The sequence below is a fragment of the Carcharhinus amblyrhynchos genome, chromosome 1 (assembly GCF_965287045.1).
Source record: "Carcharhinus amblyrhynchos chromosome 1, sCarAmb.v2.hapA, whole genome shotgun sequence".
NCBI lineage: Eukaryota > Metazoa > Chordata > Chondrichthyes > Carcharhiniformes > Carcharhinidae > Carcharhinus > Carcharhinus amblyrhynchos.
This window is the reverse complement of record NC_137324.1, coordinates 51,323,020-51,335,153: the sequence shown is the minus strand read 5'-3', so window position 1 is coordinate 51,335,153 and position 12,134 is coordinate 51,323,020. Positions and strand designations below refer to the sequence as shown.

Genomic DNA, 12,134 nt, shown 5'->3' with positions numbered 1-12,134 from the left:
TCAGTGCAAGATTGCCTTTTACATACGAAGCAGTCAAACAAGGACATCAAATGATCTAGGTTCTGCTAAATAATGGAACAAAAATTACACAATTTAACTGAAACTGTATCAGCTTCAGGACGTGGTTGCAACTCATTATAATCTGAATTAACAATATTTATAGCATTATATATCCGTGCCAGTAGTAACATTTTATTGCTGAAATAATTTTATATCATCTGTATTTCTCTATGCTTCACTTGCATGGAAAGGTAAAATACTATGCTGCGAAAGAAGTCTTCTGTGCTTAGTTATTTGATAGCAGACTTCAAAGACACAAATTTTATAATTTAGTGGCCAGGTGATTATGAGTGAAAGAAGTGAAACAGCAAAGGTAACATTTTTCAAAACAAATTTATTAGAAAACAATGGAAAAGAATGGAAAACTAAAATTAAGCTTTTGTCAAAACTGAAGCTGAATTATTGTAACCAAAGACTAAGCTAAATTTATTGTGTTGTGCAGACTGTCATTAATTAGTCTGCACAACACAATAAATTTAGCTTAGTCTTTGGTTACAATAATTCAGCTTCAGTTTTGACAAAAGCTTAATTTTAGTTTTCCATTCTTTTCCATTGTTTTCTAATAAATTTGTTTTGAAAAATGTTACCTTTGCTGTTTCACTTCTTTCACTCATAATCACCTGGCCACTAAATTATAAAATTTGTGTCTTTGAAGTCTGCTATCAAATAACTAAGCACAGAAGACTTCTTTCGCAGCATAGTATTTTATCTTTCCATGCAATGAAATGGAGATGAAATTAATATTAATGCTGTAGTACTACTGCTATTTTCCCAACAAAACAATTTTATTTTCAGGAACTAAGAATATTGACATTTTATTACCAAAAAATATATTTTCATTTGATTGCTACACAGAGTTTTAACTTTTCACTAAAAATAGTCTGATCTTCATGCTGAAGATCAGATCTTTCAATTATTTATTTCTCCCTATAGTATATGTAGGAAGTCTGTCATAATTACCTGCATTAAACTTATCTTTCCTGACACTGTTGCATTCACAATGGCTATCTGGCATGAGACCACATAAACATATGACTTAACTGATGTGCTATTAATCGATGATAAATACCTTTGACATGTAGTCTGAAGTATCTCTTTGATATGTTTTAATTCTGAAGAACAATTTTCTGAGATTTGTGTCTTTCATTTAAAGTTGTAACCATAAGGCTATCATTGCTTAGTGATTTGTTGATGTGATGAGGAAACACTAAAACTTTGAACATATGACCGATACGGTCGAGCTTCAAACCCTGAACATCAAGCAGGCTTGACCTGTTCTGAAAGTCTGTAATTAATATTTGATTGTTATTCCTTGCAGACCACAGAAACCAAGCACCCTGGAGATGACTAAAGGGAAACCTTCCCCTCCAGTCTCCTCCACTGCTGTACAGGGACAGATCAAACAAGGTAACTACAAAGCAAAGCTTGGAGAGGAGCACAGTATTAAAATGACAGGGTAGCGGGGAGGCTAAATGCAGTGTGTGAAATGATTCCTTATCAGTCTTTTTTTTAACGTTCCGAAAAGTCCAGAGTTAAGCAATCTGAGTATTTTTGCATATGTTTATGTTTATCACAGAGTTTCAGTATACAAATAGATTAAAGTTCTCTGATTCATATAGAACATGCAAGAGGTTATTATGGAATGTCAGTGTTGTTTGCTTTAGATTATGTAATCTCATGTTGTCGTCAAATTTTCTGCTATTTCATTGAGTATTGAGTGCTCGCTTTGTCTTGTGAAATCTAAATCTTGAACAGATGAAGTTGAATAACTGGAATGTATTGAACAATCTGTGAATGCATGAATGATCTGTTTTTCTGAAGATCTTTTGTTCAACCAATTGATTAACTTGTATGTTATACTTGAGAAAAAGAAAAAAAATCACCACTGAGAAGGTATTGAGCCTATGATCAGAAGAAAAATCAGATTGTAGTGCATAAAGAGCAGAAAATCTTCTCAAAATGTCACAGAGCTTATTCTTCCATTTATTTTTTCTGTCTTTCAATCCTTTCTAATAGCCATTTCCCCTGCAAGCCTGTCCCTTTTTGCGAGTGCATTAATTGAGTTCATAATGACATTCTCTACAAAGTAACAGACTGAACCTTCCAGAAGGCAGTATTGCCCTGCTGTGCAAGCATTCTACAGATTACAGCTTCCAGAATGCAGATATAAGTAGCTTCTCTTTCAATGAATATAGCCATAATTTCATATGGTTTGGGTTGTGTCACATGCTAGATTTTTACATCTGTGTTTAAGAACATAAGAACATAAGAAATAGGAGCAGGAGTAGGCCATCTAGCCCTTCGAGCCTGCCCCGCCATTCAATAAGATCATGGCTGATCTGTTGTGGCTCAGTTCCACTTTCCCGCCCTCTCCCCATAACCCTTAATCCCCTCTCTTATCAAGAACCCATCAACCCGCTTCTTAAAAATATTTAGTGAGGCAGCCTCCACCGCTTCAACAGGCAGAGAATTCCAGCGATTCACCGCCCTTTGAGTGAAGAAGTTCCTCCTCAACTCCGTTCTAAACCGCCTCCCCTTTATCTTGAGGCTGTGCCCCCTAGTCCTACTGTCTTTTTTGAGCAGGAAGAGTCTCTCCACCTCTATCCTATCCATCCCATTCATCATCTTATACGTCTCAATGAGATCTCCCCTCATTCTTCTAAACTCTAACGAGTACAAGCCTAGTTTATTCAGCCTCTCCTCATAGCTCAACCCCCTCAACTCCGGTATCAGCCTAGTAAACCTCCTCTGCACTCCCTCCAGGGCCAAAATATCCTTGCGCAGGTGCGGCGCCCAAAACTGCACACAGTACTCCAGCTGCGGCCTCACCAATGCCCTATACAGCTGCAGCAAGACCTCCCTACTTTTATATTCAATCCCCCTCGCTATGAAGGCCAGCATCCCATTCGCCTTCCTGACCACCTGCTGCACCTGCAAGCTGGGTTTTTGCGACTCATGCACAAGGACCCCGAGGTCCCTCTGCACCGTCGCCTGCTGCAGTTTTTCGCCCCGTAAGTAATAGTCCTTCCTACCATTCTTCCTACCAAAGTGGACCACCTCACACTTGCAACATTAAATTCCATTTGCCATTTCCTGGCCCATTTGCCCAGCCTATCTAGATCCTTCTGCAGACTCGCCACACCCTCCGCACAATTTGCCTTTCCCCCAGTCTTGGTGTCATCAGCAAATTTCGACACCCTACACTCGGTTCCCTCCTCCAGATCATCTATATAAATGTTAGCAACGTTGTTCATTCACACGCAAGGCGAGTACTTGCTGTAGAAATAAGCTATTGAACTTGTTCTGAGCTAACTTTGACAAGAAAAGCAATGTAATAGGCTTGTACTTTATCATTGGAAAAACTTTTTATTTGTTTATCTAGAATTAACTGTTCATGCTGCTGTTCCAACCTCCCTCTCAGCCACAAACGTTACAGCTCTCTTTTGTCAGATAAATTGATATTACTGAATTTCATCTCAGGCCTTGTATGTAGTTTGGTTAGAAACATAGAAAATGGGAGCATGTGAAGACTGCTCAGACCTTCAATTCTGTACTTCAACATGATCACGGCTAATCCTCTATCTTAACAGTCTGCTCTCGATTATCAGTATAGTGATGGAAAGTGGCAGTGCTATCAAGTGGCACTTACTCAGCAATAACCTGCTCATGCTCAGTTTGGGTTCTGTCAGGGTCATTCAGCTCCTGACTTAATTACAGTCTTGGTTCAAATATGGACTAAAGAACTGAAATCCAGAGTTGAGGCGAGAGTGAATGCACTTGACATCAGGGCCCATTTGACCAAGTATGTCATCAAGGAAACTGAACAAAACTTGTATCAGTGAGAATCAGAGGGAAAACCCACCATTAGTTGGCGTCACACTTGGCACAAAGGAAGATAGTTGTGATGGTCAAAAGTCAATCATTTCAGCTCCTGGCCATCACTGCAGGAGTTGCTCAGGGTAACGTCCTAGGCCAACAATCAATGACCTTCTTTCCATCATGAGGTTTGAAGTAGGGATGTTTGCTAATGATTGCACAATGTTTAGTAACATTTGCAACTTCTCAGATACTGAAACAGTCCATGACCAAATGCAGCAAGATCCGGACAATATCCAGGCTTGGCTGACAAGTGGCAGGTAACATTTATACGACACAAATACTGAGCAGTGAGCATCTCCAACAAGAAAGGATCTAACCATCACCACTTGACATTCAATGGCATTACCATCGCTGAATCCCCAACTAAACTTACTGGGGGTTACATTTGACCAGAAACTCAACTGGACAAGCCATCTAAATACTGTGGCTACAAAATCAGATCAGAGGCTAGAAATACTGTGACAAGTAACTCATCCCCTGATTCCCCAAGCCTATCCACCACCTACAGGGCACAAGTCATGAGTGTAATGGAATGCTCTCTATTTGCCTGGATGAGTGCAGTTCCAATAACAGAGAACACTTGATAACATCCAGGGCAAAGCAGCCTGCTTGATTGCTACTCCTTCCATAAACATTCACTACCTTTGTCACTGATGAACAGTGGCAGCAGTGTATACTATCTACAAGAAGGAATCAACAAGGTTCCTTAGGCAGCACCTTCCAAACCTATGACCCCTATATGTAAAAAGACAAGAACAGCAGATATGTCGGAATACCACCACCTGGATGTTTCCCTCCAAGTCATTCGCGATCCTGACCTGGAACTGTCTCGCTGTTCCTTCACTGTCACTGGATCAAACTTGTGGAATTCTCTCCCTAACAGCATTGTGGCAATTCAAGAAGGCAGCTCACCATGACCTCTGAAGGGCAACTATTGATGGGCAATAAATGCTGACCGAGTCAGCGATGCCCAGATGCTGCAAATTAGTAATTTAAAAAACAGTATTGTAAGTATGTTGAGCAGTCACCATTGATCAGAGGCTGAACTAGGCCAGCCATGTTAACATCATTGTTACAAGAGCAGGACATGGGCTGGATGTTCCAAGATAAATAGTTCAATATCTGATCCTTGAAATCCAATCTACAAAGCTCAAGCCAGAAGTGTTGTAGTACACCTATCACTTACATGGATGGATGCAGCTCCAACGACAGTTAAGAAGTTTGACACCATTCACAATAGACCAGTGTGCTTGACTGCCATTCCTGACACCAAGTTCTATATCACTGTCCTGTATCTGTAACATATATGAATTATACAACTGTGACCCAATGTTACTTGAAAACACATCCATCTCTGAAACTTCTACTATTAAGAAGAATGTATAGCAAAATTGTGGAAACTCCATCACTTTCAAGTTACACTCTAAGTTGCACATCATCTTGACTTGTGCATCTGTTACTCTCCATTATTGTTACTTGTTTAAAATTCTAGTTGAAGCCTGGACCCACCATCACCGTGGGAGCACTACCTCCACAAAGGCTGCAGATATGCAAGGAAAAAAATCCACTACTGTCTTCCCAGGAGCAGTTGATATAAGCAAGCTCACTGGAATTGCCCATGTTAGAAGAAAAATATATACAGAAAGGCAGTTTCAGTAAAGGAGTGTTCATTAGTAAATGAAATAGATTCTGACGAGTATTGGTTACAAATTTCCAAAATGAGAATATTTCATTTCAGCAACTAATCAGGTACTAAAGAACATCTGATTCTAATTTGGTCTTGACATAGTTTAACGGACAGAAAGGAAACCCAATCCAGGCATTTAAAACTGAATAGCACATTTTAATTTCTAACTCAGATGGATACAAAGTTGGCTGAGTGACAGGAAACGGAAAGTGATGGTGAAAGGTAGTTTCATTGAATTGAAGAAAGGTGTGTACAGTGGTGTTCCCCAGGCATCAATACTAGGACCCAGTGCCTTTTTTAGTGCATATTAATTACCTGGATTTGGGTATCCATGTCACAATATCGATACCTTAAATATTCCCTCCCTCCACAACTGGCACAGTGCAGTTTTGCATACAGTCTCTCTCTCTCTCTCTCTCTCTCACTCTCTCTCTCACTCTCTCTCTCTCTCTCATGTGCTCTGTCCCTTGAAATGAGGGAGATGCTTGCCTTAAAATTCAGCTCTTGGCAAGAGTTTAGAGTAGAATCTTTTAACATGAGGCTGTTGTGTTATAGCTATCACATGGCTCTGGCTGACCAGAAAACAATTCTGGTCTTAATGCCTGCCTTGGGTGCATTGTAAGGATTTACAGGTTGATAATCAACCTGTGTGGCCACATTACAAATACACTTCTGTGGTTATCAATTCTGGAGCGTTATTCAAACCCAGAACTTTTAGCTCAGAGACATGTACACTACCCCCTGTGCCATAAGACCTCCAAAATGAAACTTCCTTCAGTGGCACCTTTCAAACTTGTGAACTCAAATACCTAGAATGACAAGGGCAGCAGATGCATGGGAGTACCAACACCTGCAAATACCATCCTGACTTGGAAATTAATCATCGTTATTTCATTGTCACTGGGTTAAAATCTTGGAATTGCCTCTGTAAAGGCAGTGTGGGTGTACTTACACCACACAGACTCTAGCTGTCCAAGAGGACAGATGACCACCACCTCGAGGTCAATAAAGTGTTGGCCTTGATAATGGTGTTCCTATCCCATAAAGATGAAAAACAAAAGAATGCCTGTTAACAGGTATTTGTTTTCTGTGTTCTGCTTAATCCATATTCTTTCCCATAGGTCCAATGATGACACTTCACTCAGCAGATTCCCAATTCAATATTAATTGCAAAGATTACCTTAACTTTTATAATGAGGCATGCTGTGTTTTGAGTGTTCAGCCATTGGGTCTGGAATCATCTAATATGATCTAATGAAATTCTTTATTGCAGTTACTATTTTTTCAAAAAAGTTAATGTGTTTAAAACCAGATTCAAATTTAATGCAACAAGTCATATTGTATCGAAGTTTCAATCTAATACAATATTGCAAAGTGCTTTGCAGGAATGTTAGCAAATTAATTTTGACACTAAGCCATATTAGGTCAGGGTGGCCAAAAAGGTAAATTTTAGTGAGCATCATAAAGGAATAGAGAGCTGGAGAGGTTGAGGGAGGAAATGCTGGAACTTGGGGCCTTGGCAAATGAAGGCACAGTAGTGGAGCAAAAAAAAAATCAGTAATGCAGAAGAATCCAGAATTGAAGGGGTGCAGAGATCACAGAGAATTGTTAGGGCTGGATGAATGGGAGAGACTAGGTCATGGAGGGATTTGAAAACAAATATTAGAATTTTAAAACAATGAATTGCAGGACTACGAGCTATTGCAGGTCAGTATGCACAGGGTTAATTGATGAATGAGACTTGATGGTAAGAGCAGTTAGAAGGATGGAAGTCCAACAGAAAAGCATCAGATAATGCTTTCCCCTGAACGGTGAGCTATATATGGTTACAGTTTTAAGTTGGCTGCCTCTTTAATATTTGTGTGAACTATACATAAACATATATATCGATTGTATATAAACAGAAGAGTTCATAATAAGTCCCTCATTGACAGTAAAATACTGTGGAACAGAAACTAGTAAAGGGATGAGAAGAAAATCAAGAAGAGTATTTTAACTGATATTCTTCACCACAAATAACAGTGAATGTTGGTTTGAAAAAAACCTTCCCCTGTACTACTAAAAGTCTATCTGAATGACTGGAAGCAAGTAGGAGAAATCTATTTCATAATTTGAAATTTGCCCACAATGAAATAGGTCACAATTAATTCAAATATTAACATGCCTGAAAAAATCAGTTTTACAATTTAAAGTTGAGTACATATCTGATATTTTGATAGCAAAACATAGCAGTTAGAATAATAATGTGGGCAGTACAGTGGTCAGCACTGCTTCCTCACAGTGCCAGGGACCTGGGTTTGATTCACAGCTTGGGTCATTCTCTGTGTGGAGTCTGATCATTCTCCCTGTGTCTGTGTGGATTTCCTCCCAGTGCTCCAGTGTCCTCTACAGTCCAAAGATGCGTACGTTAGGTGCATTGGCCATTGTTAATTCTCTGCCAGTGTACATTTACAGGCATCGGAATGTGGCATTTAGGGAATTTTCACAGTACTTCATTGCAGCATGAATGTAAGCCTACTAATAAATAAAAATGACTTTATAAATGGCATGTTGTAAACATATTCAAGAGTATCCTTTCAGAGTTCAGTTTCCATAACCGTCTTATGGGTAGCGTATCAACTTCTAATCCATAGACTCCCTTATATTTCACTCATGTTGCTTGGAACAAAGCTACATATTTGTACATGTCTTTAGTTCAGTAGTGAGTGGAAACTAAGCAATGTGTAAATCTCTGATATGCTGGGGTAAGACCTGTAAACAGGACACCAACAAAATAACAAAAGAAGATAAATCATGGCCACTTCAAATTTTCAAAAGTCTGTTTTAAAGTAATCGTAAAAGAATTGGTGAAGCTTCAGCAGGCGACGGTGCAGAGGGACCTCGGGGTCCTTGTGCATGAGTCGCAAAAACCCAGCTTGCAGGTGCAGCAGGTGGTCAGGAAGGCGAATGGGATGCTGGCCTTCATAGCGAGGGGGATTGAATATAAAAGTAGGGAGGTCTTGCTGCAGCTGTATAGGGCATTGGTGAGGCCGCAGCTGGAGTACTGTGTGCAGTTTTGGGCGCCGCACCTGCGCAAGGATATTTTGGCCCTGGAGGGAGTGCAGAGGAGGTTTACTAGGCTGATACCGGAGTTGAGGGGATTGAGCTATGAGGAGAGGCTGAATAAACTAGGCTTGTACTCGTTAGAGTTTAGAAGAATGAGGGGAGATCTCATTGAGACGTATAAGATGATGAATGGGATGGATAGGATAGAGGTGGAGAGACTCTTCCCGCTCAAAAAAGACAGTAGGACTAGGGGGCACAGCCTCAAGATAAAGGGGAGGCGGTTTAGAACGGAGTTGAGGAGGAACTTCTTCACTCAAAGGGTGGTGAATCTCTGGAATTCTCTGCCCGTTGAAGTGGTGGAGGCTGCCTCGCTAAATATTTTTAAGAAGCGGGTTGATGGGTTTTTGATAAGAGAAGGGATTGAGGGTTATGGGGAGAGGGCGGGAAAGTGGAACTGAGCCACGACAGATCAGCCATGATCTTATTGAATGGCGGGGCAGGCTCGAAGGGCTAGATGGCCTACTCCTGCTCCTATTTCTTATGTTCTTATGTTCCCAGTGTGAGATCCTAAAAGAATGAGAATAGATTAAGTCTTGTATTACAATCTCCATTGAGGCTAATATCTTTGAAAATTAAATTTGATTCCCCACATTAAAGGATTACATGGCAAGATTTCAAGTTTCAAGACTTTCACTGTATCAAAAAAAAACAACAGTACCTTGGATAAACACTTTTGTAGGCAACTTGTTCTTTAAACAACGGAAAAGAACATTCATCTTTTACTTTTAACCCAACTGAAAATCCTATTTCAGTTATATTTTAATCTTTTAAGTTCAGTTCTCCAAGAGCAAGTCCAAAGTGATTAGTGTCTGTTAAGATTTTACATTCATTCTTTTCCTTTCCCAATCTGATAACTTTTAATCCAAGAAAAATCTTTCACCACGAGGGTTTTCCTGGAGATTCTCCCTACCTAAGCTCAAGCTAGGTGCATCTTCCAGGCTTCTTTTAAATCCTCATAAACTTCAATCCGAGCATGAGCTCTCTTATGGTTCAAATGTTATGGTTGAAGAGCGTTCTTTCAGAGTTCAGCTTCCATAATCCTTATAGTTCACCAGGCCTCATTCCAGCCTGGTGAACCATCAGACTTTTGATCTGATTTATTATTGCCATGTTTACTGGGATCCAGTGAGAAGTATTATCTCTTACGGACAATGCAGGCAAACATACTGTTCATCAAGTACATAGGGGAAAAGGATAGGGTGCAGAATATAGTGTTGCAGTTACAGGTAGGGTGAAGAGAGAGATCAGCTTTCTATATGATCGGACTATTAAAAGTCTCTATTTGCTCCCTTCCCCTCTGATTTTGGAAGACTGATCTGTCTGTGAAATTAAGGGATCTTGCTTAGAAAGAGCCTTGTAGTGTGCTCCTACATTGGCTTCTCATGGACTCATCCCTCTCAAACCCTTCTCCATGCCAAGTGAATCACAGGGACCTTGTGTGCAAGTGGACATACTAATTAACTATCTTTTAGACTTTCAACTTCATAATAGCTTGAAATTAAATCTACAGCGAAAGTGTAATTGTTTACAAACTTAATATTCTTAAATGTATTCCTGGGACTTTGGAGACTAAGAGTGGAATTTTCTCATCCCGCCCGCCACTGGGCAAGACATCGACCACGCAAAGATCTGTGGACCTCGAGTAGGATTTTCTGATCTTGGGGGGAGTGCAGCTGCAAAATCCTATCCGAACAATTCAGCTGTCATCAGTACTGATGCTGTTGCCATTGTTGATGTGTGTGAAATCCTTTCACCTTCTTTCCGGTGAAACCTTTGGCTCTCTTTAATCTTAAACAGTCATACAATCTGGGTTTTGTGTCAGCAGAATTCAGAATGGGTCAGAGCCCGCCTGCCCCCCCCCCCCCCCCCCCCCCCCCCCCCCATTAGCCTTCCATTTCACTCTTTTAGTGAAACATGCTCTGAAAACATAACTATCTTATAATCCCATATTGATTTCTACATGAGGAAGACAGCACATTGGAAGCTCAGAAGAGTTGCCAAAATCTCGAGGAATACTTACCACAGTAATTTGAATAAGACCAGGGAAAACAGAAGTGTATGATGGTCTGGAGTGCTGAAGGTAAAAGAGGAACTTGTTTTCAAATAACCGCTCTTTTTAACGCATCGCTTAGACATGTGCGACACATGCCAAAATGTATATATGTTATGAAATATAAATGTTTGATCAATTAGAAAAATTGATCAAATTGAGAGGAGTACAGCATAGGAACAGACCCTTCGGCCCTCCAAGCCTGTGCCCATCATGATGCCCTAACTAAACTAAAAAAAATCCTTTTGTCTTTACTCGATCCATATTCCTGTATTCCCTCCCTATTCATGTACCCATCCAGATGCCTGTTAAATGTTGCTAATATGCCTGCTTTCGCCACCACCTCTGGCAATATACACCAGGCACCCACAACTCCCTGCGTGAAAGATTTCCGCCGCATATCTCTCTGAAACGTTCCCCCTCTCGCCTTGAACCTGTGCCCCCTTATAATTGACACTTCCATCTTTGAAAGAAACCTCTGACGATCCATCCTGTCTATGCCTCTCATAATTTTGTAGACATCTACTAGGTCCCCCTTCAGTCTCTGCCTTTCCAGTGAAAACAATCCTAGTTTTTTTAACCTCTCCTCATAGCCAGCACCTTCGAGATCAGGCAACATCCTGGTGAATCACCTTTGCACTGTCTCCAAAGCTTCCATATCCTTCTGGTACTGTGGTGACCAGCGCTGCATACAGTACTCCAAACGCGGCCTAATGGCCAGCCTCACCGGTCGTTTTTTTTTCCAAGATGGCACCAATTAGAGGCAACCTCTTGCAAGCTGGGCCCAGCGTACCTTCTAATTTTTTTGCTCTCATTCTATGCTTCCAAAACTTCATTCTAACTCTTCTAAATTCTCTAACAATGCTTTATGACTGTAACACTGCATTCTGCACTCTCTCTTGTTTTCTTCTTTATGAACAACATGTTCTGTCTGTATAGCACACAAGAAACAATACTTTTCACTGTATGCTAATACATGTGACAGTAATAAATCAAATTAAAGGTTTTATATAGCTAATGCAGCCTAACCAAAGTTTTATATGGCATTTGCATTTGGAAGTTTTATTTGAGATCAGAAAGGTAAGATGAACAGTGGTAGTGAATGCAGTACTAAGAATCTGACTACGCTATGTGCAACACATTGGAGTCTTCTAGGCAACATGTGCCACCGCTAGTCTAACAACCATAGATTGTGGCCTTATAAGCAACATATTAAAACACTAGATGAACTGTAATCATTTCTACAGCCATGAGAAATCCAGTAGCTTTATTTGTACACGTTTACTGTATATAGAGATTCTGCTATAGTCAAACAAAAGAGAGATTGTATGTCTTGGATTTCAATTGTCAACT

At 40.2% G+C, this 12,134-nt stretch overlaps 1 protein-coding gene across 6 annotated transcripts in view; it reads left to right on the top strand.

The window, feature by feature from the left end:
* wdr7 (WD repeat domain 7) overlaps positions 1-12,134 on the top strand; it is a 695,157-nt gene that overhangs the window by 217,871 nt on the left and 465,152 nt on the right. For all 6 annotated transcript variants that reach the window (XM_080182523.1, XM_080182596.1, XM_080182751.1 and 3 more), the window contains one exon: positions 1,379-1,467. In XM_080182523.1, the coding sequence (XP_080038649.1) occupies positions 1,379-1,467 (89 nt within the window). The remainder of the gene's footprint in view (positions 1-1,378; positions 1,468-12,134) is intronic.